Source organism: Myotis nattereri, assembly GCF_964212035.1.
Source record: "Myotis nattereri genome assembly, chromosome: 10".
Classification (NCBI taxonomy): Eukaryota; Metazoa; Chordata; class Mammalia; order Chiroptera; family Vespertilionidae; genus Myotis; species Myotis nattereri.
In genome coordinates, this window is record NC_138085.1 from 5456915 (window position 1) to 5484811 (window position 27897).

Below are 27897 nucleotides of genomic sequence, written 5' to 3' on the forward strand. Positions count from 1 at the left end.
CCTCCAGCATTTTCAGAAAAGGGGAGAGGTTATCTGCACTTGGCTGGTTATTTTGACAAATGAGGAAGGTAGGAACTGCATTACTTTGTGTTGACAGTACAGTGGGGCCTTGACTTACGAGTGTCCCGACTAATGAGTTTTTCGAGATACGAGCCGTCTGTTGGCCAATTTTTTGCTTTGAGTTGCGAGCTAAAATTTGGGTTACGAGCCAGCTTCAGATACCCGCTAGTTGGCGCAGCGAACGTCACAGTGAACGCCACAACATCAGCCCAGCATCACGTGTCTCACTCGTTCATGATTTGACATACGAGTAATTTGAGTTATGAGCTCCGGCACAGAACGAATTAAACTCGTAAGTCAAGGCCCCACTGTACAGGTAAACTCATTTCACACCACAAAGCCCTTCTCCCTAAAGCTGTCATCATTGTTCCTTTCTGGGGTGCCAGGGACAGTGCCTGTGGCCATGCAGGGAGGTCCGGCTGCTTGGCCTGCGTGGGGAAAGTCGCTGGAGGTCCAGAGATGCCCAGTCTAACAGATACATGACTGCGGGCACGCAAGGCTCTTAACCGCTTCTGGCCTCAGATTTCTCACCTGTGAAGAAGCAATAACAGTAGCTACCACTGGCTGCAAAGATGGAAAGAGTTCATGAGTTACTACATGGAAAGCATTTCTTTTTCAATGTATTTTATTGATTTTTTTACAGAGCAGAAGGGAGAGGGATAGAGAATTAGAAACATCAATGAGAGAGAAACATTGATCAGCGGCCTCTTGCACACCCCCTGCTGGGGATGTGCCCGCAACCAAGGTACATGCCCTTGACTGGAATCGAACCTGGGACCCTTCAGTCCGCAGGCCGACGCTCTAGCCACTGAGTCAAACCAGTTAGGGCTACATGGAAAGCATTTTAACACACACAAGTTCTAAGGTAAAGCAGATACACCAAGCATAACTAACTTGCTTTACTGTAATTGCTCAATTAATGTCAGTGTTGGCTTCTGTTCAGATCGCCGCGAACGATGAACACACTGGCTCTGTTCCCACCGCGAGTGGCTGGCTGAGCCCCAGGGACCCGCGAAGCCATGGGCCTGACAAGGTTTCCACCCTTGCTCTCCCACACCGGGAACAGCCCCTCTCCCTCTGCACAGTGCTGCTAGTGTCCTCAGCCCTTTTACATCTAAAACCCTGTTCCTTTTTCCTTCTCACCTATTTGGAGCCATACCATACCCTGTGACCTAAGGTTTTATTCTTATTTTACACATGAGCGAATTGAACACAACGCTAAAAGCCCACGTCCGTTTCCTACAGCATCCGGCCTTCAGGGGTCTGACGGACCCAGGCATGCTTCTCACCGTCGTTGCCGGCCACGGCAGCATCTCTGCAAGTTGGTCCCAACAGCCTGCCCAGCCTCGTCCTCTGCTCTGTCCCCCTTCCGCCCTCCAGGCCGTGCCCAGGCAGCCCGGCCTCGGCAGGCCCTCCCCTCCTCCCCGGGCACAGGCACAGCCCCAGCTGCGAGGCCCCGCTGACCCTGCACCGCTCCAGCTGCCGGCCTTACTGTGGTGGGGACGCCACCGCCGCCCCGGCCCATGACACCAGGAAGCAAGAGGAGGCGGCGTGGACAGCGGAAGGTCGAGGAACTGCGGCTGTTTTCAGGGCGGCGGCTCTGGCCACACAGCACTGCCCTGGGCGACGCGGGGCGAGGAGGGACAGAGGTGCCCGATCCCAGAGCTCAAGGCAGACGGGAAGCGCCACAGAGAGGCCGCCAGGCCGGGTGGCAGCAGTGGCCTCGTGCCCGCCAGGCCTTAGGTCGCACCCCAATATTTCTCTGGGGAGACGCGGCAGCCCTTTCTCTGCAGCGTCCCCATCCACACGGGTTTCCTTTCTGTCCTCAGTAGCCAGAATCTCGTCCAGCCCTGTCAACATTGTGACCTAAGGGCGCTGCGCCCCGGCACCCCGCGGGGAGTGTAACGGAGATGCTCTCAGACCCACACAGACTCCCTGGCGGACCTTCAATCACTTTAAAGTGCCCTAAAGTATCCTGGTTCTAGCCCTCGCTGGTTTGGCTCAGCGGATAGAGCAGGGGTGGGCAAACTTTTTGACTCGAGGGCCACAATGGGTTCTTAAACTGGACAGGAGGGCCGGAACAAAAGCATGGATGGAGTGTTTGTGTGAACTAATATAAATTCAACGTAAACATCATTACATAAAAGGGTACGGTCTTTCTTTTTTTTTTAGCTTTATTCATTTCAAACGGGCCGGATCCGGCCTGCGGGCCGTAGTTTGCCCACGGCTGGGATAGAGCATTGGCCTTTGGATCAAAGGGTCCCTGTTCAAATCTGGTCAAGGGCACGCACCCCACCTCAGTTGCAGACTCCACCCCGGCCTGGTCAGGGCTCGTGCAGGAGGCAACCAATCGATGTGCTTCTCTCACACCCATGTTTCTCTCTGTCTTTCCCTCTCTTCTACTCTCCCTAAAAATCAGTGGAGCAATATCCTCAGGTGAAGATTAACAACAACAACAACAACAACAAAAAGTAAATAAATGTCCTGGTTCTGAATTCTTCTAGAGAGAGAGGGAAGAAGAAAAAAGAAAATAATCTATTATACATCCTAGAAAAAATAGCAACACTAATCTTATGCTCACAGAAATGTCATAAATCGCAGTAAGATGTTGATAAATAATGTGATTAAACACTTCCTGTCAGATTTCCTATTTTTCCATTCCAGAAACTCCCTAATATGGAAGTGCCTGTTGCTTGGCCCTTCCTGAGCCTTCAGCTGAGCCAGGGGGTGGCCTGAGTGTCCTGGCGGGACCCCGGCCCGGGGCTCAGTGCAGGTGGCCGGGCAGCAGGCGGCTGCTCACCGCAGCGGGCCTGGCGCTGGCACCCACTCCTTCGCGCACCCTCCCGCCTGGGCGGGGGGCGTTCAGCTGCTATTTCCCAAAGCAACCGCATCCACGGGACTCCCCTGTGTGAGTGGATTCTCAGTGCCTGCCATCTCAGCACTCTGAAAAGGTGGCTGATGGCCTCAGGTGGTCAGGTTACTGGGCTTTGGACGGCATATTCTTTCAAACCCGCAAACAAAGGTGCAGAGCAGCAGACGAGGGCCCCTCCTCTGTGGTGCCCTGGTCCGTCCCTCAGCGCAGTCAGCCCCCTGGGAGAGGGACCCTGATTTCAGACCTGGGCACCAAGGCTCCCAGGGGCAAGTCTGGCCCAAGTCCACCTGGGTGGGCGCGATCCCTGCTGCATGCAGGGCGTGCCTTGCCGTGACTCTTGGTTTTCGTGGAATGAGAGGTCCTTATAGTCGCCATCTGACTATTTTGTTCCCAATGCTGAGACTCCTGCTTTACTCAGTTCCCTCAGCTTCCTCTCTTAGAGGAGGGTGTCCAAATACATGTACATATTTAGTGCTCATTACAAACTCAGACAAATTACACGGAAACTCTAACGAGCTGATCCACTCATTAAGCACTTAACACAACCAACAAAAGGAGCCAGGCTGCGAGCTGGCCTGTGAGCACACGAGTGGAACAGCGAGCTGCCCCTCCCGGAAGCGCGGCCGGAGGGCAGGCGGCCGTGACCCGCTGGAGGGCAGGAAGAACACGTCAGTCTCACTTCTGCCCCTCAGCCGGGGCCAGGAATCCTCAGAAGTGTCACAGAGACACCTAGCTCTAACCTGGACGTGGGCTAACCCAGTCTCCTGTCCCATTCCCGGGGCTGCCTTTTGCCAAAGGCCTCAGGCGTTTTCTGTCCTTTAAGAACTTCCAAATGTCAAATGAGAAACTTTTATAGTTTGATGAGTACACTCGGGGCTACTTGATCATCAATTCAACGTTTTCCATTTATCTAATTAGGAAACTGGAAAGAGTGTTCTAGAAGGAAATCAATTCTGCAGCACAGTCAGGGTGACCTGAAGGCCCAGCAGAAACAGGAGCCCTTTGCTGAGGTCTGCGATGAAGGCAAGGCAGGCAGCTGACCTACATGACAGACTACCAGCCCCATCGCAGCTGGCCCGCGAGTCCTGCAGACAACATCCCGCCGAGGCTGGCGGGGCTGGCAGGGCAGCACATGGGTCAGGAACCACCCCACCGGGGCTTTAATTCTAACTCAAGTGCCTCCCAACCCAGAAAGACGCCACCCCTCTCTCAGCCTCAGTGGCTTCTCCATAAAACAGAATGAAAAAGTCCCTCCATAGGGGGTGTTATGAGAAGTTCAGATCATGCAATCAGCGCATTTCCCAGTGTCTGGAACAAAAGTTCCACTCAGTGCATGGGGCTTTTGTGACAACTGGACGCTACCCCCGAATGCTAGTCTTACATCCACAGATGGATTTTCACTCGTTACTGTCTTCCTCTTCCCAGAACCTGCTAGGGCACATGCATGGGTCAGGTGGCCTAGCTGACTTTATGACCTGCTCACACAGACATGCAAACTCAAAGTCTGAGCTGGGCATGTGGCCTGGAGTGTGCTGAAGTCACTGATTTGATGAATGTATGGTTCTTACAGCCATCTCTGGAGCTCCAGCCCAGCCTGTCTCATCTTTACTTTCTTGAATTTTTGAAGCCCAGAACATAGGTAGATAAACCCATCCACAAAAAAAAAATTGTAATTTGTGATCTATAAAAAATGTTTTTTTTACTAGTATCCACAGGAACAGTGCAATGTTGGAGGATCAAAAAATTTTATTTGTATTATGTGCTGAAACCGGTTTGGCTCAGTGGATAGAGCGTCAGCCTGCGGACTGAAAGGTCCCAGGTTCGATTCCGGTCAAGGGCATGTACCTGGGTTGCGGGCACATCCCCAGTAGGAGATGTGCAGGAGGCAGCTGATCGATGTTTCTCTCTCATCGATGTTTCTAACTCTCTATCTCTCTCCCTTCCTCTCTGTAAAAAATCAATAAAATATATTAAAAAAAAATTTTATTTGTATTATGTGTTCTCAACTGTCCCACTGGCCACAAAAATAAATGGTTTTTAACCTTTGAGATCATAGCATTTCCTCAGAGTAACTAAGTAGAAGTAAAGAATGTAATTGAGTGACTGCATAGAAATGACATTCAAATATATATAATCCAACTACGGTAATAGGTCCTGAAGTCTTTTCTATCTCATTTAAAAGGCAGTCAGGATGGCAGTAGAGTAAGTGGAAGCTACACTGATACTCTCTCAGGGCCAAACTGGAAATAGCGAAAATACAGAAAAACCACCCTGAAAAATCAGCTGAAGACTCGCTGGAGAGAACCCCGATAACCAAGAACGGGAGGTGGAAACTGAGTAGAGATTCGTAGGAAAGGTGGAGGCGTGAAAGGGCTGGCCGGGCTCCCACAGGCAGCAGCTGAAGGTCTGGAGGGGCATCTCAGCTCTGGGGGTTCCCACGGAGAACTCTGCGGTCTAAACCCAAAGCTGGGCCCCCAGCCCAGAGAACCAGAACTGAGAAAGGTGCCCACATAACATCTGGCTGCGAAAAGCAGCAGGGTGCTGTCTGCCAGGGAGAGAAGGCTGGAAATGCAGGCACCCTGTTAAAGGGCCAACGCACAAAATTGCCTGTGCAGCCACTCACTTTGGGCCCTGGCAGAAGGAGGGCAGAGTGGACTGGAGCTGTGTGAGCAGAAGCCAGGATAGGGGCTCTGAGGTTAGAGCTCAGAAGGCAGACACCTTCTGTGCTGGTTTCCTGTGCTGAGCCATTCCCTCACGCTGCCGACGTCATCTTTCTACTATGGACCTTTGCTATTCAGGTGGTTTTGGCCTGAGGTAAGGCAGTAGACACACCCTGTTGGGAGAACTGTTGCCCCACCCTATGATTCACAGTCTAAGACCAATTGAGGCTGATAACAATTAGACTTCAGGCAGGTCTCTGGATCCTTTGAGTCTTTGCCTGATCTCCTTCTGGGCCTGCATCCAGTCCCAGGAGAGGGAGCCACAAACTGTGGATTGCTGATAGTCCCAAGCAGGGTACTCAGGACCAATCAGAAAGAGCATCTGACATTGTTCTGCACTAGAGATTGGGAGTCATAGCAGCTCTACCTAACACATAGACACAAACCCAAACAGGCAGCCCAGATGGGGAGACAAAAAACAACAACCCCCAAATGAAAGAACAAGAGAATTCACCAAGAGAATGAAATTTACCTGATGAAATGAAGAAATTTATCTGATATAGATAAATTTATCTGATATAGATTTCAGAATAATGATGGTAAAGATGCTAAACAGTATGTGAAAATATATAGTAACTATGAAAAAAGAACAGTCAGAAATAAAGAATGACATAGTCTGAATAAAGAACACATTGGAAGGAATACACAGCAGATTAGGGGAAGCTATGGATCAGATCAGTGAATTAGAAGACAGGGTTGAAAAAAATCACTCAATCAGAGAACCAAAAAGAAAAAAAAAAACAATTAAAAAACAGGAGGACAGCTTAAGGGAGCTGTGGGACAATGTGAAATGTAACAATATTCACATAATATATGTGCCAGAAAGGAAAGAAAGGGAGCAAGGGATAGAGAATGTGTTTGAAGAAATAAATGGCAGAAAACTTCCCTAACCTGGTAAAGGAAAAAGTTATTCAGGAGTTATAGAGTCCCAAGCAAGAAGAATCCAAACAGACTCATGCCCAGACATATAATAATTAAAATGCCAAAAATTAAAGACAAAGAGAGAATCTGAAAGGCAGCAAGGAAAAAGCAATTTGTTACCTACAAAGGAGCTTCCAAGGCTGACAGCTGATTTTTCATCAGAAACTCTATAGACCAGAGGGAATGGCATGAAGTACTCAAGGTAATGAAAACCAAGGATCTGAGACCAAGATTACTATATCCAGCAAGGCTATCATTCAAAATAGATGGTGAAATAAAGAGCTTCCCAGACAAAAAAAGCCTGAAGGAGTTTATCACCACCAAACCAGCACTGAAAGAAATGCTAAAGGGACAGCTATAAGGAGAAGAAAAAAAAAAGAGAGAAATCAAGGCATACAGAATTAAAATGGCAATAAATAAGTACATTATCAATAATAACCTAAACTATAAAGGGATTAAATACTCCAATCAAAAGACATAGGGTAGCTGAATGGATACAAAAATATGACCCAGTTACATGCTGTCTACAAGACACCCACCTCAGAACAAAAGACTCACATAGGCCCTAGCTGGTTTGGCTCAGTGGATAGAGCATCAGCTTATGAACTGAAGGGTCCTGGGTTTGATTCTGGTCAAGGGGCATGTGCCGGCTTCTCCCAGGCCCAGGCCCTAGTTGAGACACATGCAGGAGGCAACCAATAGATGTGTTTCTCTCACATCGATATTTCTCTCAGTCTTTCCCCCTCTTTTTCACTCTCTCTAAAATCAATGGAAAAATATCCTTGGGTGAGGATTAACAAAGAAGAAGAAGAAGAATAAGAAGAAGAAGAAGAAGAAGAAGAAGAAGAACAACAACAACAACAACAACAACAACAACAGACTCATACAGGATGAGAGTGAAGGGATGGAAATAAATTTTCCAGGCAAATGGAAAGGAAAAAAAAGCTGAGGTAGCAATATTCATATATGACAAAATAGACTTCAAAATAAAGACCATCATAAGAGACAACAAAGGTCACTACATAATACTAAAGGGACCGATCCAACAAGAGGATAGAACCCTGGTAAATATCAAGCATCTTCTCAGATCACAGTGGAATGAAATTAGAAAATAACTATAGTCAAAATACCCAAAAACATTCAAACACATGCAGGCTAAATAGCATATTATTAAGCAATGAATGAGATCAGGAAAGAAATAAAAAACTTCCTGGAAACAAATGAAAATGAACACACAACAACCCCAAATCTCTAGGACATAGTAAAAGCCGTCCTGAAAGGGAAATTGATAGTATTACAGTCTACCTCAAAAAACAAGAAAAAGTAATAATAAACTACTTAACCCTACAACTTAAAGAATTAGAAAGAGAACAACAAGAAAAGCCTAGTAAGTAGAAGGAAGAAAATAATAAAGACTAGAGCAGAAATAAATTGCATAGAGGCTAAAAAAAGAATACCAAAAAATCAATGAAACCAAGACCTGGTTCTTTGAAAAGATGCACAAGATTGATGAACTATTAGCCAGATTCATCAAGAAACAAAGAAAGAGGACCCAAATAAATAAAATCAGAAATGAAAGTGGAGAAGTAACCACTGGCACCAAAGAAGCACAAAGGAATGTGAGAAAATACTATGAACAACTATATGCCAACATTCTGGATATGTGAATGATATGAACAAATTCTTAGAAAAATATAATCTCCCAAAACTGAATCAAGAAGAATCAGAAAACCTGAATAGCCAATACCAAGTGATGAAAATAAAAAACTCCCAGCAAACAAAAGCCCAGGTCCACATGGCCTCACAGGGGAGTTTTACCAAACATTCAAAGAAGAACGAACACCTATACTCCTCAAACTATACCAAAAAATCCAATTTGAAGGAACACTTCCAAACTCTTTTTAAGAGGCCAGCATTTGTCTTAATTTCAAAAATAGATAAAGACACCACAATGAAAGAGAACTACAGGCCAATATCCCTGAGAACATATTTTCTAAAATCCTCAAGAAAATATTAGCAAATCAGATCCAGCAATATATTAAAAAGATCATACACCATGACCAAGTGGGATTTTATCCAGGGATGCAAGGCTGGTACAATATTCACAAATCAATAAATGTGACACATCACATAAACCAATTGAAAGACAAAAGTCATATGATCATATCAACAGACACAGAGAAAGCATTTGACAAAATCCAACACCCATTTCTGATAAAAACTCTCAGCAAAGTGGGAATAGAGGGATCATATCTCAACATAATAGAAGCCTTATATGACAAACATACAGACAACATCAAGGGATGTCCACTTTCACCACTCTTATTCAACGCTAGAGGCCTGGAGCATGAAATTCATGTGCGGGTATGGTCCCTAGGCATAGCCTGCAATCAGGGCCATCTTCCCCGGCTGCCGGCTGCCAGCGGCCGGCCCTGCCCCACCGCCGCCACCCACCCGGGTTCGTAGTTTGCCATCAGGCGAGCGATCGGAGCCTGACAGCTGGAGGGGAGGGAATGAGAGGTCGGCCGCTACCGCCCGCTCATGGCCCCACCCCTGCCATGGGTTGCCCTCTGTGTGTGGGGCAACTGGCTGGGGGGCAGGGCTTGACCTGGCACCGCCCACATCCCCTGCTATCCACCCCCAGGTTCCTGTTCGCCATGGGGCGATTGGAGCCTGCTGGCCAGGGGAGGGACCAAGAGGTCAGCCATTCTACCTGCTTGCCGGCCCCACCACCCATCGCCACCTACCCCCAGTCCCTGTTCACCATCAGGCGATGGGAGCCTGCCAGCCAGGGGTAGGGAGCGAGAGGTGGTCAGTGCAACTCATAGTGACTGGTTAAGCGGTCATTCTGGTTGTTCTGCTGTTATGGTCGCTGGGCTTTTATTATATAGGATATTATACTCTATAGCTGATCATTACTCAGGTGTGTGAGCCCAACAATGGAGCCCTCTAACTGTTAAATATACTAGAGAAGTTTATCTAAGCATGAGTGTCCTCCTTGCTGTTTATCCAGAATGAGCGAGGGAGGAAGTCACTGTGTGCACGTGTGTGAATGCTTTCAACCCAGTTTTCAAGCCCCAAAAACATAAATACAGAGATGCATCCTTCACAGAAATCAAGTAAAATCTGAATAATTTCAAATACAGAAGAAGTATGGCACAGACGGGGGCCACCATGGTTGCTTTAATGACACAACTCTCACACATGCCAGCACGGAGCTGCTCCTCAGGTGTACAGCGGCCCTTTCCTTGATTCAATCGGTCCTGCCCCCAGCACAGACAGGAAGTGATTCAATAATAACAACAGTAAAAATCAGGCCCGTTTGGCACTATGATACAAATGGGAAAATAACCAGGGGAGCCTCCACTGTCCCAGCCCCAGGATATTCCTGCTGAAACAGCTATTCTCTTTAAAGGAACTGGGTACGAGGAATGGTCTAGATTTTGAGAACTGCAAATATGAGTTTTAGAGTCTGCGTGCGACCTGGCAGGGCCCAGGCTCGGACTCGCCCTGCCAGTCCCGGCCCAGCCTCACATGGCCTCAAACTCATCGATGATTGGCGTTGCCCTATCGGATGTGCTGTAGCATCTTGTACTTGTCACGGCCTTGCCTCATGTTCTCGTTGTGGATGATGTCGTTGTGGGTCCTCTTGTTCTTGTCTCTGGCCTGGGACAGTTCGCTGGACAGAGTCATCAGCTGCAGCTGCATGCACAGGTTCTAGGCCACGGTGGGGGGCATAGAAGACGAAGTCAGGCGCCTTCTTGTCGATGGGCTTGATGACAAAGTTCTTGTCATTGAAATGGATGTTCCTGATCTCACTCCACGGGAAGCCAATCTTCGGGGTCAACTTATCAACTTTCTCATAAATATTTAGTCCCAGGGCATCCACTACAAGCCACAGTCAGTTCCTTTCTTATTTTTTATCTCAAAATAGTTGATTCTGTACATTTCCAGGTCCTGGGCAATCTTCAGGCACTCCAGCATGGCACTAGCTTTGAGCATCCCGTGGTGCCCCACATGCCATACCTGGATCCAGTCCTCCCACTGGTCCCTGGTGAGCTTGTGCTGCTCAATGACTCTCTGGGGGATCAGCTGCTCAGCGCTGAGGTACCCATACTTGTGAATTTCTTTGTTATCATCTCCAAACTTGGCCTGCACAGAAGCCAAGGAACACCACAGTCTCAGGAGGGCAGTAAATCTCATCGCTAAGAATGCCCTACTTCACGTGGAGGAAGAAAAGCTTCTCCGTGATGTCCCGGATGGGCTCCTCAGACACATCTTCAGGGCAGAACTTGGCCCTGAACTTGAACTGCAGGAGGTTCTCCTTCCTGACTTCCTGGGCCACACCTTTTTATCAAGTTTCAACCAGGTGGTAAATCCTTTATTATCTACATACTGGAGGCCAAAGCACCACACTTCCCAAAGGCTGATTGTCTTAACCACCTGATCAAAAAACCGCTTTCCTGGCGTGTCTGGCTAGATGGCGAACTCCAGCTCCACGCATCCATGGTGGTGACTTGGACATTGATTGGTTTCGGCATTTTTGGTTTCTAGGGGTTCTCCTTAATCCTCAGGAACATGGCGCAGCAGCAGCAGCAGATACAGCGGTGGGGACTGGTGGCAGTGGACGGTCAGGGTTTTATATTGCTATAGAGGCCCGGTGCATGGGTAGGGGCCAGCCAGCCTGCCCTGATGGGGGCCCTGGATCGGGATGGGGGTCCCCACTGGGGGGTGAGGCCGGCTGGGGTGAGGGGCCTCTGGCGGTTTGCAGGTTGGCCACACCCCCGATCAGGGTGGGGGTCCCCACTGGGGGGTGAGGCCGGCTGGGGTGAGGGGCCTCTGGCGGTTTGCAGGTTGGCCACACCCCCGATCAGGGTGGGGGTCCCTGCTGGGGGATGGGGCACCTGGGGTGAGGGGCCGTGGTTGTTCTGGTCATTGTGGTCATTCTGGTCATTCCACCATTTTGGTCACTGGGCTTTTATTATATAGGATAGTACTGGAAGTCCTACCCACAGTGATCAGACAAAAAGAAGAAATAAAAGGCATCCAAATTGGAAAGGAGGAAGTAAAACTGTCATTATTTGCAGATGACATGATATTGTACATAGAAAACCCTAAAGACCCCACCAAAAAACTACTAGTTTTAATAAATGAATTTGGCAATGTAGCAGAATACAAAATTAACACCCAGAAATCAATGGCATTTTTATACTCCAATAATGAATTCTCAGAAAGAGAAACTAAACAAATAATTCCATTTACCATTGCAACAACAAAATTAAGATACTTAGGAATCAACTTAATCAAGGATGTGTAAGACCTGTACTCAGAAATCTACAGGACGTTGGAAAAAGAGATAGAGGAAGATATAAATAAGTGGAAGAATATACCGTGTTCATGGGTTGGTAGAATCATTAAATGGGTTGGTAACATCATTAAAATGTCCAAGGCAATCTACAGAATCAATGCAATCCCTATTAAAATACCAACAGCATATTTCACAAATGTAGAACAAACTCTCCAAAAATGTATATGGAATCAAAAAAGACCTCCAATAGCCACAGCAATCTTGAGAAAGAAGAACAAAATTGGAGGAATCACAATAATACAAAGCCACAGTAATCAAAACAGCCTGGTACTGGCACAAGAACAGGCATATAGATCAAAATAGAATAGAGATCGCAGAAATCGACCCAAGCCATTCGCTCAATTAATATTTGACAAAGGAGGCAAGACTACACAATGGAGTCAAGACAGTCTCTTTAATAAATGGTGCTGGGAAAATTGGACAGATACATGCAAAAAAGTGAAACTAGACCACTAACTTACACCATACTAAAAAAAAAACAACCCTCAAAATGGATAAGATTTAAATGTAAATCATCAAACCATAAAAATCCTAGAAGAAACCATAGACAGAAAAATATCAGACATCTCTCGTAGCAACAGGTTTACAGATACATCTCCTTGAGCAAAGGTGCCGGGAGCCAGACCATCCTTGCTGTTTCAAGGGACTTGGCATATATGGCATACTGTTCTTAATATGTTTGCTCACCTTCTTGGCACTATGTGTTTTAACCAAGGTCTCTGAGAAAGATTGTTTCCCCAGGTAGGGATTTTCCCCTGAAGTTAGGGAGGGAATAAAACCCCTCAACTAAGTGCCAGGTGGGTAATTAATCACTTTAACTATGAACAATCATGCTTAAGCTACATAATCTTTACTCCCTGGAATGGAGATAAGAAACGCCCTAATCTTTGTAATAGAGATTGATAGGATTGAATCAACTGGTATAAATACAGATATAACAAGACAGCAAGACACAGAACTTAGAACACAGAACTAAGAAGATAGAACCAAGAAGACAAAACCTACACAGAACCTAGAGACAGAAGAACTTCGCTGGAGAGAACATGGCAAAAGATCCTGGACTGAACCTGACTACAGAAATTGGCAAGAGAACCTGACTAGAACCTGGTGACTGAACCTGGCTGGAGAACCTGGACAGAACCTGGATGGAGAACCTAGCGAGGGAACATGGCCACAGAACCTAGCTGGAGATCCTAACCAGAACTTCGCTGGAGATCCAGAGCAGAACCTCTCTGGAGATCCAGACCAGAACTTGGCTGGAGATCCTGGCTGGAGACCCTGGCTAGGCTGCTGATCAACTGAACACTGTCTCCGTGTCCTTCCTTCTTCGCCGACTCTGTCTACGCCTTTGGGAACCCCTGGACCTGCTGGGGTTGGACCCTGGCACAAAGGAAAATAGGAGACTAAACAAATGGGACTACATAAAATAAAAAGCTTCTGTAGAGCAAAAGAAACCACAAACAAAACAACAAGAAAGCCCACTGCATGGGAGAACATATTTGGCAATGATACATCTGATAACGGTTAAGGAACTCATACAACTTAACAACAGGAAGACAAACAATCCAATTAAAAAATGGGCAAAGGACCTAAAAGGACACTTCACCAAAGGGGACACACAGAAGGCCAAGAGACGCATGAAAACATTCTCAAAGTCACTGATCATCATAGAAATGCAAATTAAAACGACCATGAGGTATCACCTCACACCTGTCAGAATGGCTACCATCAACAAGTCAACAAATGACAAGTGCTGGCCAGGATGTGGAGAAAAGGGAACCCTCATGCACTGCTGGTGGGAATGCAGACTGGTGCAGCCATTATGGAAAACAGTATGGAGTTTCCTCAACAAATTAAAAATGGAACTGCTATTTGACCCAGTTATCCCACTTCTAGGAGTATATCCTAAAATATCCAAAACACCAATTAGAAAGAATATATGCACCCCTATGTTCACAGCAACACAATTTACAATAGGTAAGGTCTGGAAACAGCCCAAGTACCCATCAGTAGATGAGTGGATAAAGAAGCTGTGGTACATCTACACAATGGAATACTATGCAGCTGTAAAAAAGAAGGAGCTCTTACCCTTTGAGAGCACATGGAGGGACCTGGAGAGTGTTATGCTAAGTGAAATAAGCCAGTCAGAGAAAGACAAGTATCACATGATCTCATCCATGTATGGAATATAATCAACAAAATAAACTGATGAACAAAATAGATCCAGAGACATGGAAGCATAGAAGAGACTGTGGAACCTCAAAGGGTAGGTGGGTGGGAAGAGATTGAAGAACTTGTATCCATATATGCATAACCCATGGACACAGACAATAGGGTGGGGAAGGCCTAGGGCAGGTGATGGGGGTGGGCTAGAACTGGTCAATGAGGGGGAAAAGGGCACATATGTAATACTTTCAACAATAAAGATTTAATTAAAATAAATAAAAGTAAAAGGCAGTCAGTACCACAAGATTAGCCTAATTCTCACAAACCCCCATCCTTCAGAGAACGTCACATGAGGCTCGAGTACCTGTGCGATTCTAAGAGAATGGCCCCAGATCTGCCCACTTAGTTGTTCTCTATGAAGTAACAAACATTCTTTGCTACCATTGCTTCCTCCACAAAGTCAACCATATCATTATTTCTGAGTCAAGAAAACTGTTCCAAATATTTAAAAGCACCAAATGGCAAAATCTAACTTCAACATCTCTTTTTCTTCCAACATGTGGAAAGTCACATGGCGTAATGCCACAAACAGTAATCTGGGTTGAAAAGTTCAGCATGATTTACTCTTGACTTTGCAGCAGTCATATTGATTTTGGCCCCATTTGGAGGATTCTTGTGTTTGCTCATAAAGTATGTGCTAAAGAATAAGGAGGTTTGAGGGTCTTTCCACTAAATCATATTAGAGAAATAGTAATTTATTTCCATTTATTTATTTATTTTTAATAAACCTATATATATAAAAGCCTAATACACAAATTGTCCCTGTGGGAGTTCGACTGGAAGACCAATTGCTCACTATGATGTGCACTGATCACCAGGGGGCAGCATGGAATGAAGAAAGGCCCCGGCCGACAGCTGGAAGGCCCCGATTGGCTCTGATTGCTGGCCAGGCCTAGGGACGTTACCCATGCACGAATTTTGTGAAATAAATATATATATTTATTTCAGAGAGGAAGGGAGAGGGAGACAGATAGCAACATCAATGATGAGTGAGAATCATTGATTGGCTGACTCCTACATACCCCACTGGGGATTGAGACCACAATCAGGGCATGTGCCCTGACCAGGAGTCAAACTGTGACCTCCTGGTTCATAGGTGGACAGTCAACCCAATGAGCTACACAGCCTTGTTTTGTTTTTACATCAGTCTCCGTTCAAGGAGACTAAATATCCAAAATGTCTCCTTTAAACTACAGCTGTTCTTTGTTAGAATAATAAGTTAACCTCGCAGCTACTTACGTCTTTTCCAGGTAAAGCTTTTATGAAATAATAATTTGTTTCTGCCTATTAGTTGTTCCTCAAACCAGACATCTCCACTGATGCTTTTATAATGAAAACTGATAGAGAAAGAGGTGTGTGGAGGGAACACGTTACGGAAGAGCAGGGACGCTGTTGGCAGGAAACGGCAGTTTGGAGCTGACAGTGATGCCAGCTGCCATTCCCGGTGCTCAGGGCTCAGGTCTACATACCCAAGCCCCCCCAGGAAGTGGCACCCTGGTGTCACCTCCATCTGAGGAATGTGAAGACAGCACAGAGGGCTCAAGTCGTCAGCCTCAGTGCAGGCAGCTGGCGAGCCAGCCAGGCTGCAGCAGGCAGCTCGGTCCCGGGAACGGACAGGCAGTGAGGGCTGTGAGGCAGGGACACCCTCAGGAAAAGCTGGAGACGGTATCAACTTCCAGACTCGCAATCAGCGAGGTGCTCACGGTGCCGGAAGCCAAACCTATTGCAGGTTATGCAGGACCCCCTCTGAGCTTCCCGTCCGGAGCCCTGGCTGCCACTCCTGCTCCGACAGCAAAGCCTCTCGCCGCGTGGCCTGGAGCGGCCACTGCACCCCCCGTCTCTGCTCAGGACAAAGGCCTCTTTCCGCACAAGATGGAAACGATCCCACAATTGTCACGACGTGCCCGGCAGCAGGAACGGAGGGTGCAGCCCCCCAGCTCACTGCCTGTCCTAGGACGGAGGTGGCAAAGCACAGACATGCAGGAACCATGCACGGGATGGGTTAGAACAGCCCATCTGTGCACAGCCTGGCTCGGCCAGTCAGCAATGAGGTCCTGACATTTGTAACAGCGGATGAAGGTGACACAATCCCAAAAGAGCTAAAGGAATGAGAGCAGGAAATGGGGACATGCCCTAAGTTGCCTTAAAATCTGGGAATCCCTTTAGAGATTCCAGTGTGACCCCACTTTGTGCCCAATCAGTGGCTCTTTTTCTGTGTGTGTTTCAGCGGTGGGCCTGCGGGGAAGAGGGCACTCTCAGACACGGCGGCCCCAGGGGGTCCTTCAGGGGCCACTGTGGACCGAAGACACACTGAGCAGCGCAGGCCAGCGATCCAGCTGGGTGGGCGGCACCCAGGGCCAGGGCCCCGGCTGAACCTGCTGTGCCCTCACAGCAGGAAAGCAGGGAATTCCCACGCATGTGCCTTTCCCCTGAAAAATAAAAGGGCAAATCCCGACCCTCTGCCAAGAGAGGGAAGAGCCCCTCCTACGCCAGTGCACTTCCTGCTTTCCCGTGCCCGCCGCTGGCACCCCGCGCCGGCTCCCTCGTGCACTTTCACCCGCAGATACGGGCTGAGCAGCACCTGCTCCCCGTGAGTCAGCGCCAAGCACACATGAGTCAGTGCGTGGCCCTCAAGGAAGCTGCAGCGGCCGAGCTGGGCTGGGTGTGAGATAAGGACATGGATACCGAAACCTGAGCCTATACGTGGGACGCTCAGCACAAAACGCCCGGGAAGGCACTGTGCACGTGCTACGCAAGCAGGAGCGGGCAGAGACCGAACCAGCGGAGGGAAGAGGCTCGAAAAGACCCTGAAGGATCCGACCTCGGAGTAGTGGTGGGGGAGGGGGTGGGGGCTCCGAAGGATGGGATTTCACCAGGGGATGCAGGTCGGGAGTTCAGCACAACCATGCACACGGCCCACGGTTCCTGGGGAGCAGGGGTGGAGGGCAGGAGCTACAGGCACTGCTGGGGGCCGGGTACCTTGCAGTCGCAGCCTATGGGCTTCCGGCACTCCTCGCAGGTGCTGGCGTAGAGGGCCTCGAAGCAGGCCACGCAGTAGGGGCTCTCCTCCCTCAGGATGTACTTCTTGCCAAAGAGAGACTCTTCGCAATGGTGGCAGTCAAAGCGCTCCATTCCGACGCCCGCTCTTCCACGGCCTACCAAACAGAAGAGGACACCCGTGTTACAGTGCGCGCCCTGCTGAGCCCCTGGTGGCGCGGCGGCCCTCGGGGTCACCTCTGGCCAACCGGTGGCTCCCTCCTCTGGTGAGTAACCAACTCAGCCTTGAAATGATCATAATTTTCAATACTTTTTAAAAAATTCGTTGGAGGCAGTTTTGTATCGTTGACTGTGTCAGAAAAAGCCACCTCAGTTTTGGATAGGAGAGTTTGCCGACCCCTCAGGTATGTGCTTCAAATGAGTACCAGTGTGTGACAGGCCCGCGTCCTCCCTGCCTCCTGGCCCCCAGACAGAAAGGCAGGCACACCAACAATGACTTCACTCCTTCGCAGTTTCCATGAGTTCCACGGGTTCCTGCATGTGAATAGTAAGAGGCCGCAGCGGCACAGGGAGGGTCTGGAGTGGGTAAACCTGCGGTGAGAGGCCTATCAGAGCATTCATTACCCATGACCTGGACACTGCAAAGGGAAGCACCGACCGGCACAGAAAAAGTGCCCGATGGAGGTCCTCCTCCCACTGCCGGGTCGCCTGGGCACAGGGCACGGGAGGCTGGCTTCCAGGAACGGGATGAGCACCGGCACTGCAGGCAAAAGGCCTCTCCAGGCAACGCCTCCCGGTTTTCCAAAAGGAACAGGAATGCGTCTCAGGCCAGTCACTGCGTTTTTCCAGGGTGAGCATGGAGTGTGCGTGAGCAGAGAGGGATGGCGGGGAGGGGACAGGAGGTTTTCACCTCACCTCCTCCTCGTGGGCCGTTCCCATACAGGTTAGAAACTTCCAGAAATACCCGTGTGGAGAGACACCTCCAGGGCATGGAAACACAGAGCTGATATTCTGCAGGAGTATGTTCTCAAGTGGCAATATTTAATTTGTGAAAAGCAAAAAGTACAATAAATTGTTAAATATGTAGACTGGCTGAGCAATGTTTCATGAATTCTAATTAAACTTGGTTCAATTTTCCGTCATTTCAAGCCACTTAAGTGTGAAATTTCATAATAATACCCTATGATGCAAATAAAATATTGTTGCCTGGTTTATAATAGCAGCAGATATGACAGTGTTTATTACTTTTGAACTCTTGTATATACAAGGTCTTGACAACTGTAAGCCAAGAAATGAACATGACTCAAGTATCCGGACTTGGTTATTTCCAGATTTATGGAACGGTTTTTTCCAAGAGTACTGAATGCGCAGCTGGACACATGTGGCAAGATCCAGCCTCCTGAACTGCTCTTCCTGGAGTTAAAGAAAACACTGTCTGGATGTTCCTGTGATAACATCACAAGATGAGGCTCTTAAGCATTTGAATTATTATTCTGTGACCCAACATATAAATATGCTTTGTTTTTGTTTTTACTAGAAAAGTTTATTTAGAAAGTCACAGAGGTACAAGTGAGCCCGGGAAGAAGTGCGCCAGCTGGGCTGCGTGGGCCCAAGAAACAAGTTACAGAGGCAACAGAAGGGCCCCTGGAGCTTAGGAGAAGGAAAGCAGAAGTAATGTGCCAGGGAAAGAAAGGTGTGGGCGTGTGTGTGTGTGTGTGTGTGTGTGTGTGTGTGAGAGAGAGAGAGAGAGAGAGAGACACTGAATACACTTTGCACAGAAGCCATCACAGGCTGCAGCAGCTATGCTGGCAGAAGACTGGATGCTCTCCTGTAATTCCTCAGTTTTGAAAGTGGCTGTCATTCATTTCATCACGATTGAACACTGTCCTTCCAACACATGTATTTTTCCAATAAAGGCTGCCATTTATCTGTGGAACCAGAGGTTTATGCCCATTTTGTTCACACAAATCTACACTAATAAAAGAGAAAAATGGTAATTGGCGTACGACGATACCCTTTTCATTGGCTAATCAGGGCTATATGCAAATTAACTTCCAACTAAGATTGGCAGTTAACTGCCAACTAAGATTGGCAGTTAACTGCCAACAAGATGGCGGTTAATTTGCATATGTAGGCACAATGCAGGGAGGCGAAAGGGAAAGCAGGAAGAAGCCCCCTGCCACTGACAGTGATCAGAAACCCAGGGGGGAGCTAAGAGCTGGGGGGCAGGGCAAAGGCGGCCCTGGGGCCGCCTTTGCCCTGCCCCCCAGCCATGATCAGAGAATCAGGTACCTTTTCCGCCCTGGCCAGTGATAGCAGGAAGTAGGGGTGGAGCCAGCGATGGGAGCTGGGCACGGTCGAAGCTGGCAGTCCCAGGAGCTAGGGGTCCCTTGCCTGGGCCGAAAGCGAAGCCCACGATCACGGGGCCGCTGCAGCTGTGGGTCCCCGCTGCCCGGGCCGGACACCTCAGCCAGAGGCATCCTGCAGAGGCAGGGGCGGAGTCCACGTGATCGCGGCCCCCCTCCTCACCCCCCGCTGCCACTGCAGGTCCCCGCTGCCCGGGCCGGACGCCTAGGCCAGAGGCGTCAGGCCTGGGCAAGGGGCCGATCCTGTGATTGGAGGGTGATGGGGGTCAACGCCTGAGGGCTCCCAGTATGTGAGAGGGGGCAGGCTGGGCTGAGGGACACTCCCCCCACACACACACCCAGTGCACGAATTTCATGCACCGGGCCCCTAGTATAAGAATAATGCCTTGAGAATATGAAATAAAAATAAAAGAGAGGAGGAAACAGGGATATACTGAAATAAAAACGAAAGGAGACAGAACGACAAATCATGGAATTTTAAAAGCTGCCAGCAACTCCCAAGATTTTCTAGTTTCATTTCATGGAGGAAAAACTGGAGCCCACAAATCTTTTTGTTGTTATTGTTAATCCTTACCAGAGGATAGTTTTCGAGAGATTGGAAAGGAGGGAAAGGGCGGGGGGAGGGAGAGATAGAGAGATAAAAACATCGATGTGAGAGACACATCAATTGGTTGCCTCCTACATGTGCCCCAAGCAGGGCCAGGGATCGAGCTTGCAACCCAAGCATGTGCCCTTGATTAGGAATTGAACCCATGACCCTTGGTTGTGTGGGCTGGCGCTCTAACCACTGAACACACTGGCCAGGAGTCTTAATGAAAAAGGATGATTCACTTGAGTTTTCACATGACCTAGCCATCTAAATTTGAAAAAACAAACTCCCAGTCTCAATGGCAAGGTGGTTGCATGTGGACTGGGACAAGCACAGGCCCTGCTGGCTTCACCGATAATCTCTCCACAGCACCATGTTTATGTTCTCAGCTGGTGAAAGGGTGAACCTTCTTTCCTCTAAGGTAATGGCCATGGCGCTCATACACCTGGCACCTGTTGGCTTCCCTCCTCCCAGTGCACAAGGCCAGGACAGAAACACACGCAGGGAGCTACTCTGAGCACGAGGAGGGTGCGCCACGTCTGCTTAAAGCGTGACGCAGGCTCTCCCGAGGCAGCGTGTCACCACTGATTCTGACTCCCAGCAGGAGGAGTGAGGCCTCGACCTGCTCAGAAGGCCCAACGGGGATGAGGCGCTTGGCCCTGGGGGTCAGGTCCCCTGTCTGTAGATTTTTGTCTCATGCTGATGGGTCTCTCTTGCTCCTGGCTTGTTATCTTCTCGGAGAAGTGACTATGATTTCAATGATTAGAAGAACACTTCGGCTTAAAGCGACAGGTTAGATGTAAGGTGAGCACCCATCATTCATTAGGAACAGGGCAGGACACACGTTATCTGAGAAGCCCTCTTCTGGACTTCCAGAGAACTCTATGAAGCACCAACCCTGAGAATCAAAAGTAAGTAGCCCCTCAGCTAATGAGCAAACAAAGAGCTCCTCTGCCGTGGTGTTTAAATCAGTTCTCCCTTCATCACGCGCTGCCAAGTGGGACATGCTCTTGTGTATGTAGGTGACACTATCAGTCCTAAGCTTCTTGTTCATAGGAAAAGTTTACCCACAGTCCTTCAGGAGAAGCCCCTGCCATTTTCCGTTTTCAAATCCCATAAAGCACCTGAGTATTCATTCATTCAAGAAGCATCAGTTGAGCTGGAATTGGGTGGCAGAAGTGATGCAAAATGCTAGAGACACAAATGTGATTAAGACACAGGCCCTCCCTGAAGGACCTTTAGTCTAGGAAGGAAAACAGACATATGTCAGACTCTCGGGCTCCCGCCCAGGACAGGGCTGCCCTGTGCACCGCCAGGGAGGAGCTGAGCTCCCCTCCCGGACGGCAGGACGGCTTCCTGCAGGAGATGGTCCCTGTGCCGGGAACGGTGAGCAGCTGGCCCTGCAGGCCAAGGGGCAGAGTGAGCAGAGGCAGGGAGACGAGCAACAGGGAAGGGTGGGTGGGCACCCCGGGAAGATGGGAGTGAGTGGTGCCACTTCAGGAACGGCAAAGATGAAGCGGAAAAGGTAGTTGAAGGCCCGGGACAGCAGGGCCTGTGGCCTTGGTCACGAACACGATGTGCCCGTGGGCAAGGATTTAGCCCGTGAGCTCCCCAAGCTTGCAGTGCGTGTGGAGGGGACACAGAGGGCCCACTGAGAGCGCACGGCGTGGGAGCCCCACACTGCCACGAGGTGGGGACAAGACTGAGGGCAACAACTCAACACATGTTCCCTGGGTGTCAGAGTCCACTGCTGACTTGTTTCTTCAATAAAAACAGGGCGTCTTGGTTCAATAGGGCTGTTTCAACCTAACTGTGCATGATCGCTGACCCTCTCTGCAGCCCAGGACCCTTCTTGACAGGGTATATATATATGCCTCCTGCCCATGACCTGCACACAGCGGTGCTGGCAGAGAGATGCGACAGCTGCAAGGAGCCACCCAAACCTAAGGTGTGGCTGCTGACGTGTTCCTTCAGTGACCGAGTCCAAAGTGCAGCATCCTGGAGTCCCCATCCCTCCGAGGGGTAAGTCATGCTCCGTGTCCTCCCCCCGGGCTCTGAACGGCCAGGGCATGTGAAAAAGCTGGATCTTAGGCAACAGGCTTGGCTCCAGGCCACGCGAACTGCAGTGGGCAAGGCACGGCCCAGGCGCAGCTGGCAGGGCGGAGGCCCGGGGAGCCAGCGCTGTGATCTGCGTCTCCCTCAGCCCCGCGCTCAGTCAGATGCAAGAATCAAGTTCAGAGAGCCATGGGGCAAAGATGCGCTGGGCTGACCTCCTAAGGAATAATTACGACTTAAAAGTCAACAGATTTCAGATGTGGATAATTTTTATCTTCTCAGATTCAAAAACTATAAAACAAAGTTTGAGGGGGAGAGTGTCAGAGCTAAGGAGAGAGAGGAGAAGCATGAGGAGAAGGGAGGAGGAGCACAGAAAGACGGTAGGAAGGAGGGAGCAGTGGTGAGAAGGAGATGAAGGAGGAGAGGCGAGGACATGGGCAGCCGATGCTGTCCACTTGTTTTGACCCGAAGGATTTCTTGAGCATCCGAGGAGGGGCCCGTGTGGCGGACAGCCTCTGCTTCTCAGGCGCTCACCCCGTTCTTCCCACGCGGGCGGCCTGCTGGGCCACCTGGACCTCACACGGCCAGATATGTCTCCTTTCTGATTATCTCTCTATTTTTTTTTTGTTAATCCTCACCCGAGGACATTTTTTCCCATTGATTTCTTAGAGAGAGTGGAAGGGAGAGAGAGAAACATCGATGTGAGAGAGACACATCAACTGGTTGCCTCCCTCATGCACCCTGACCAGAGCCAGGGATGAAACTGCAACTCAGGTACGTGCCCTTGATGGGGAATCCAACTCGGGACCCTTTGGTCCACGGGCCAGGCTCTAACCACTGAGGAAACTGGCCAGGGCTCCAATGATCTCTTTTTTAACTACCTACTTTGCTCTGGCCCCAAAGATGCCCTTTCCCTTCTCCCCCTCCAAACCCGTGTCTTCTAGATCAACTGTGACTTGAGACACTCCTCTAACACCCGGCTCCTAAAGAGAAGCCAGTCCTGACAAAGCAGGGCCACCTTTAAAAACCACCGGGGCGCCAGCCAGGAAATGCCATCGCTTGTCAACAATAAGCCAGAGCGTTTTAGAGAGAAAGAAAAAAAAGATAAAAAATATGCACAATAAAATGGCAATAAGTACATACCTATCAACAATTGAATGTAAAAACCAAAATAAACAAACAAGCAGAACAGAAACAGAACAGGCTCTGCTAGTATAAATTGGTAGTTACAGAATAGTCACAGGGATGTGACATATAGCATAGGGACTGTAGTCAATAAGGTTCTAATAACTATGTATGGTGTCCGATGGGGTGAGATTTATCAATACGTTATATAATGTCCTTAGACACTGCGTGACTACAAAGCAGGACCCTTCCTGCCAGCACTTTTCATTAGTCTAGCTGAACTCCTTTTAAGTGAAAATTCTGGTGAAAGGGAGAGGGGGCCAGTTCAAGAGATGTTGCTATTTTAAAAAATATAATAACGTACCTAGAATTCTCCTGAAACAGATTTTTAGATTATTGGTAAGCTGTAAGACTGACTGTGCCTACAGCAATAGGATATATTTATGGGTTAATTGAACGACTCTGAACTGAGTACGTCTATGAACAGGGGTCAGGGATGTATCATGATTTGATATGTAAGCTGGTAACTTTCAAAAACAAAACAAAAATCTGATTGGTCTCTGATAAAGAAATGTCTTGTGTGAGAGACAGTGCTTGAATAAGGGAACTGCTGTCCTGCAAATAAACTTTTAAATATGGAATACTGAAAAGAAATGGGGACATGATAAGTGTCAAATTTCTGACCTTAAGTCCATAAATGCAAGAATTGATGTCCTCTGGACTTTTAAATTCAGTCAACAGGAATGTATGAGGTAACCACTATTTTCCACGTACTGGCTTAGGTCCTGGGAAACTGAGATAAGACATACAATGTCTGAAAGAGTTCCAGTCCAGGGCTAGCCTAAAGAATTTAAATCACCTTCCAGATACTATCTTGTAAGTTAATCTCCAAACACGTCAGTTCAGTCGATGCTAGACAAGCATAATTATGCAGCTAGAATGGCGGGTTGCCTCAGGTTCATAAATCATCTCAGTGCTGGGGGTGAGGAGGGACCCACCCTACAGCTCTACCACTGCCTTCCTGGGAACTTGGGAGCAAGTTATTTACACGTTCTTTCTCTCTCACCAAAAACCTAACCCTAACCCTAACCCTAACCCTAACCCAGTCTCTAAAAGGCAGCTTGTTGTTTATGCTCTGTGGTCTGCCTGGCCTTCCATCTACTATGACCCCCAAATGGCCTTTTCCTTTGGTGACCTCAGCTTTCACGAAAGCCTGGCTTGGCCTCTTCATCCTCCCAGCCCCAACACCACACGGTGCTTGTTCAGCACACCGCTGAACAAGGGTCCTGTGGGGGTCACCCACACGTGTCCCGCTACTCTGTGCATGGAGTGACTGTCTTCTTTTCTAGAAGTGGTATCATCACAGACAGATCTTCTTTCTTTTTGACTGAAAACCTAAATATTTACAGACTTCAAGGATGCCCTTGGACATGAATTTTATTTACCTGTAGAAACAGGGCAGCTTCTCCTTTTATTGGCATAGACTTCACCTGCCTCACTTCATACCATGAGCCAAGAAGAGATCTTTAAGTCACAGACTACATCGGGCAGTAAGGAATGAGGATGAGTGTAATGACATGTGATGTCTAAGTTCAGGCCAGGTGTGAGAGTTCCCCTCAGAACTGGACTCACGATAGAGACCAAATGCTGCCCTGAACCCCTCATTAGATCACCAAGAGGACACCATAGTTTACAGGAAAGGGAAAATCAAGACCAGCAGTAGCAAAGGCATGATGGAATCTTGAAAAACAAGATGAAGAGTTGGTGGGGAAACTTTTTAAACAAGTTACTGGGGAGCTATAGTAGTCGGAGTTCTCCAGAGAAACAGAACTAATTGGAGAGTGACTGTACAGGAGTGTGAAGCCCGAGAATAAGGAACTGATGGTGCGAGTTCTCGTTCAAAGCCAGCAGGTTCGAGGCCGGAGGGGAGCGGATGCTTAGTCCAAGGCCGAAGCCGGAAAGGACACAGCCCCGGCGAGGCAGTCAGGCAGGTGGAGCGCCCTCTTGCTGGGCCTTCATGTTATACTCAGGTCTTCGACTGATTGGATGAGGCCCACCCACAAGGAGAGGGGCAATCTGCTTACTCAGTCTCCTGACTCAAATGCTAATCGAGTCCAGAAACACCCTCACAGACACACCCAGAAATAACATTTGTGTCCGGGCACCCCATGGCCCAGTCAAGCTGACATAAAATCAATTGCCACAGGGGCTAAAGTCCAAACCCATAATTTAGTACAACAGAGCCAATTCATTGACCCCACTCCCACCCCCACCCCAAATCACAGGGCCAGCATGGTCTCCTGGGAGAGCAGGCTCGGAGGCGCTTGAGAAGAGCCCATGCATTTTGTTCAAGGTGATCATCTTGAGAAAGTGGCCTCTCAGTATAATTCCATCTGATAAATGAGCTTCGGAAAATTCTCCTAATGAAAAGACACAGGAAGTATCCGAGATCCCTGTGTTCACCCAAGCGTGGCATCTGAGTCAGAGAAATTTTCCTACTCCAGCCCCCTGGCCGACTAACAGGCAGCCTGAGCTCGGAGGGAGGCTGGGGAATCGAACCCAGGCCTCCTGAGGCCCCGTCTCATTCTTTTCCATATCCCACTGGGCATTTCTGTCTGCCAGTTAGAGTTCTTCCCGTTCTGGAAGTGAGTTCACAAGCAATCTTGGGCCAAAGCATGCAACCTCAATGCATATCCAGGTGTGCCCTACAGCTTAGTAGGTAGACCTCCAGCTCCTGAGTTATGCTATCTGGGCTCAGGTCTCAGGACCACGGGCATTTACAGGTGGGAAACCTTAACCAAGTCACTGTAACCTCTCTGTGCTTCCGTTTATCTGTAAAAACAAACATAACATCAAATACGAACACACTGCTCACCATGGCAGGCTCGAAAACAGCCTGGCAAACAAGACACTGTTGAATCTGCTTCCAGCTGAGGAAACTGAGACACTGGCTAAATCTAAAACCACGGTGGAAACCGTTTTATATAAATACACAGTGAAGTGCCCTTCATCGACTTTGGTTTCATGGAACTTTAATTGTTCGACCAGAGTCCCAGTGCGTCTAAGACTTGCCTCGGCTGTTTCTTGGTCTATATCCCCTTCAGGACAGAAAAGCCTCCTTCTAATGCGTTACTTCAAAACCAGGTAAACTGAGGCAGTGCCAAAGGAGCAGAGGCTTTGCCTTGTGTCTGAACACAGGCCTCCTGATTGTAAGCGCACAGGGCGGCGATCCCGCAGGATCGGTGCAGGCGCCCCTTCGTCCCCGGCTCCCTTCCACGGGAACCCAGAGTGGATCTGAGAGGAAACGGGTTGTTCATTTAAGAGGAAACGGTGTGTACCTCTCTCTGTCGGCAATTCCAGGTAAGCTGAGATGTCACAGAGGCGCACCTTAAGATGAGAGGTTCTTTTCGTTTAAAATGGCCGATTTTGATAAGCCAGGGGTTTAGTTTTTCAATTTCTGCACAAGTTAATGCGTGAGGCCACATGCGGGCTCCACTTCTTTCTACCGAAGGCGGAGGTTCAGACACCCGCACAGACAGGTGGGGGCAGAGTCGGCCTCCGGGTGGGGAGCCGCCACCTCTCCACCTGGGACCCGCCTGCCCGTGGGTGGCACAGCCCTGCTCTCTGCCCCGCGGAGACCTATCTGACCTGGACGCGGACTGCGGTCCTCCCTCCGATGGGGCGGGGGCGGGTCCCCCAGCCTGCAGTACCTCCAAGGCCTCCCCACCACGGATCAGTCTCCTTCTTCCCGACTCTCCCCCACCGCTCGGCTCCCCGTCCCCGGCCTCCCCCACCTCTCAGCGCCCCCGCGCCCCGATCTCCCCCACGGCTCGGCTCCCTGTCTCTCGGGTTTCTCCCGTGGCCCGGCTCCCTTGTCCTCGGATCTCCCCCCCGCGCTCGGCGCCCCTCTCCGGGTCTCCCCCGCGCTCGGCGCCCCTCTCCGGGTCTCCCCCGCGCTCCGCGCCCCTCTCCGGGTCTCCCCCGCGCTCGGCGCCCCTCTCCGGGTCTCCCCCATGCCTTAGCTTCCCTGTCCCCAGCGGTGCGGCTGGAGCCCGTCTCCCTCCGGTGGCCGGGAGGGCGGCACTCACCGCGGGCGGCGGGCGCTCCGGGACGGGACGGGGCGGGCGGGAGTCCGGCGTGGCTGCTCCGAGGCTCCGCTGCCCGGCGACTGGAGCGCAGCCTTCCGCCCGGCGAACCCCGGTGTCATTTGACCATATAAGGAGGCGGCGCACGCCTCCCCGGCGCCGGGAGCGGCTGGCGCGCGGCAGCGGGTGCGGGGGCGCCGGGCGAGCGCCCTCGGCCTCCTGGGCCGCGCCTGCGGGCGGACCCCACTTGGTTCGCTGTTCTTCCTCCCCTGGGTGCGTGGCGCAGGGGTGATGTGGAGCTTCGTCCTGAGCGTTAGCTCGCGGGGGTAGTTTGGCGGAGGGCCTCGGGCCAGCGCTGGGGCGACCTGGGACCCGGGGCGGGGGGTGGTAGGGATCTGCGGGGTTCACCCACCCAGAGGCAGGCCCAGCCCAGAGGGCGCAGCAAGAGGCGGGTGGTGGAACGGCCACTTCTCGGGCCTTTGAGGGCACGAGGCAGGCGCCCGAGAGGCATTT

At 49.7% G+C, this 27897-nt stretch overlaps 1 protein-coding gene and 1 pseudogene across 2 annotated transcripts in view; both read right to left on the reverse strand.

The window, feature by feature from the left end:
- FHL2 (four and a half LIM domains 2) overlaps nucleotides 1–27652 on the reverse strand; it is a 45153-nt gene extending 17501 nt beyond the window's left edge. The window contains exons 1-2 of the mRNA XM_081101018.1: nucleotides 27388–27652; nucleotides 17147–17322 (exon numbers count right to left, since the gene is read on the reverse strand). Of these exons, the coding sequence (XP_080957144.1) occupies nucleotides 17147–17299 (153 nt within the window). The 5' untranslated portion in view covers nucleotides 17300–17322; nucleotides 27388–27652. The remainder of the gene's footprint in view (nucleotides 1–17146; nucleotides 17323–27387) is intronic.
- Nucleotides 10141–11114, reverse strand: LOC308526342 (ezrin-like; annotated as a pseudogene). The gene is made up of 2 exons: nucleotides 10286–11114; nucleotides 10141–10239 (listed from the first exon to the last, which is right to left on the reverse strand). The product of its transcript is annotated as an ezrin-like (transcript).
- Nucleotides 27653–27897: the final 245 nt, after the last annotated feature.